Genomic DNA, 892 nt, shown 5'->3' on the forward strand with positions numbered 1-892 from the left:
GGTACTACTACGGGCACTGGGGTGACTGCTGTGGGCGGCAGCATCTCGTTGACGGCTGGTACTGGTAGCTCGGCAGGCGGTGAGATCCGTCTTGTGAGTGGCGCGTCGCCGACGGCCACCTCTGGTGCCATTTCGATGGCGTCGGCGTCCAGCTTGGGCGTTTCTGGGCTCTCGGGCAACGTCGCGGTATCCAGTGGCTCGTCTGCGTACGGTAACACGGGCACAGTGACGATTGCCAGTGGCGTCGCGACTGGCACTGCGATGGCGGGTGTTGTAACGATCTCGGCCGGTGCGACAACGACGCTGGCAGGTGCAGCCGTCTCGGTGGTTGCAGGTCAGTCGGCGGCGGCGCAAGGTGGCTCTTTGACGCTTGCGTCGGGTGCCGGTACTGCGACTAGCAGTGGCAGCGTTGCGGTGACGACGGCTGACGCGGGGACGTCCGGTGTCTCGGGTGGCTTGACGTTGAGCACTGGCGTGCCGTCGCTTGGTAACTCGGGTGCTATTACAATGGCAACGAGCACTACGTTGTTCGGCGGCAGCGGTGGCGCTATCTCGATCACGGTCGGCAGCGGTGTTGCTGCCGTGGGTGGCAGCGTGGCTATGACGGCCGGTGCGACGACGAACGGCGGCTCAGGTGTCGGTGGCATCGTGTCTATCAACAGCGGTGCTGGTGACTTCACGGGCGGCGCGATCGGTATCGTCACGGGCCCAGGAACGGCAGGCAGCTCTGGTGCTTTGACGCTGGCGTCATCGAACTCGGCTGTGGGCAGCGGAAGTGTGACGCTCTCCAGTGGCATATCAAACTCTGGTAGTTCTGGCTCGATCACCATTGCGAGCGGCATGTCTAACCAAGTGGGGGCCGGTGGCTCGATCACGATCTCGTCGGGCAACG

The 892-nt window shown here is 64.1% G+C and overlaps 1 protein-coding gene across 1 annotated transcript; it reads left to right on the top strand.

Annotated features, from left to right (window-relative positions):
* Positions 1-135: 135 nt before the first annotated feature.
* On the top strand, positions 136-790 carry SPRG_15559 (hypothetical protein; the record flags this gene model as incomplete). Its single annotated transcript, XM_012355959.1, has 1 exon — positions 136-790. A coding segment is annotated over one exon (655 nt), but the record flags the coding sequence as incomplete, so codon positions are not given.
* Between the last annotated feature and the right edge of the window lie 102 nt (positions 791-892).

Source organism: Saprolegnia parasitica, assembly GCF_000151545.1.
Source record: "Saprolegnia parasitica CBS 223.65 unplaced genomic scaffold supercont2.342, whole genome shotgun sequence".
Taxonomy (NCBI): domain Eukaryota; phylum Oomycota; class Saprolegniomycetes; order Saprolegniales; family Saprolegniaceae; genus Saprolegnia; species Saprolegnia parasitica.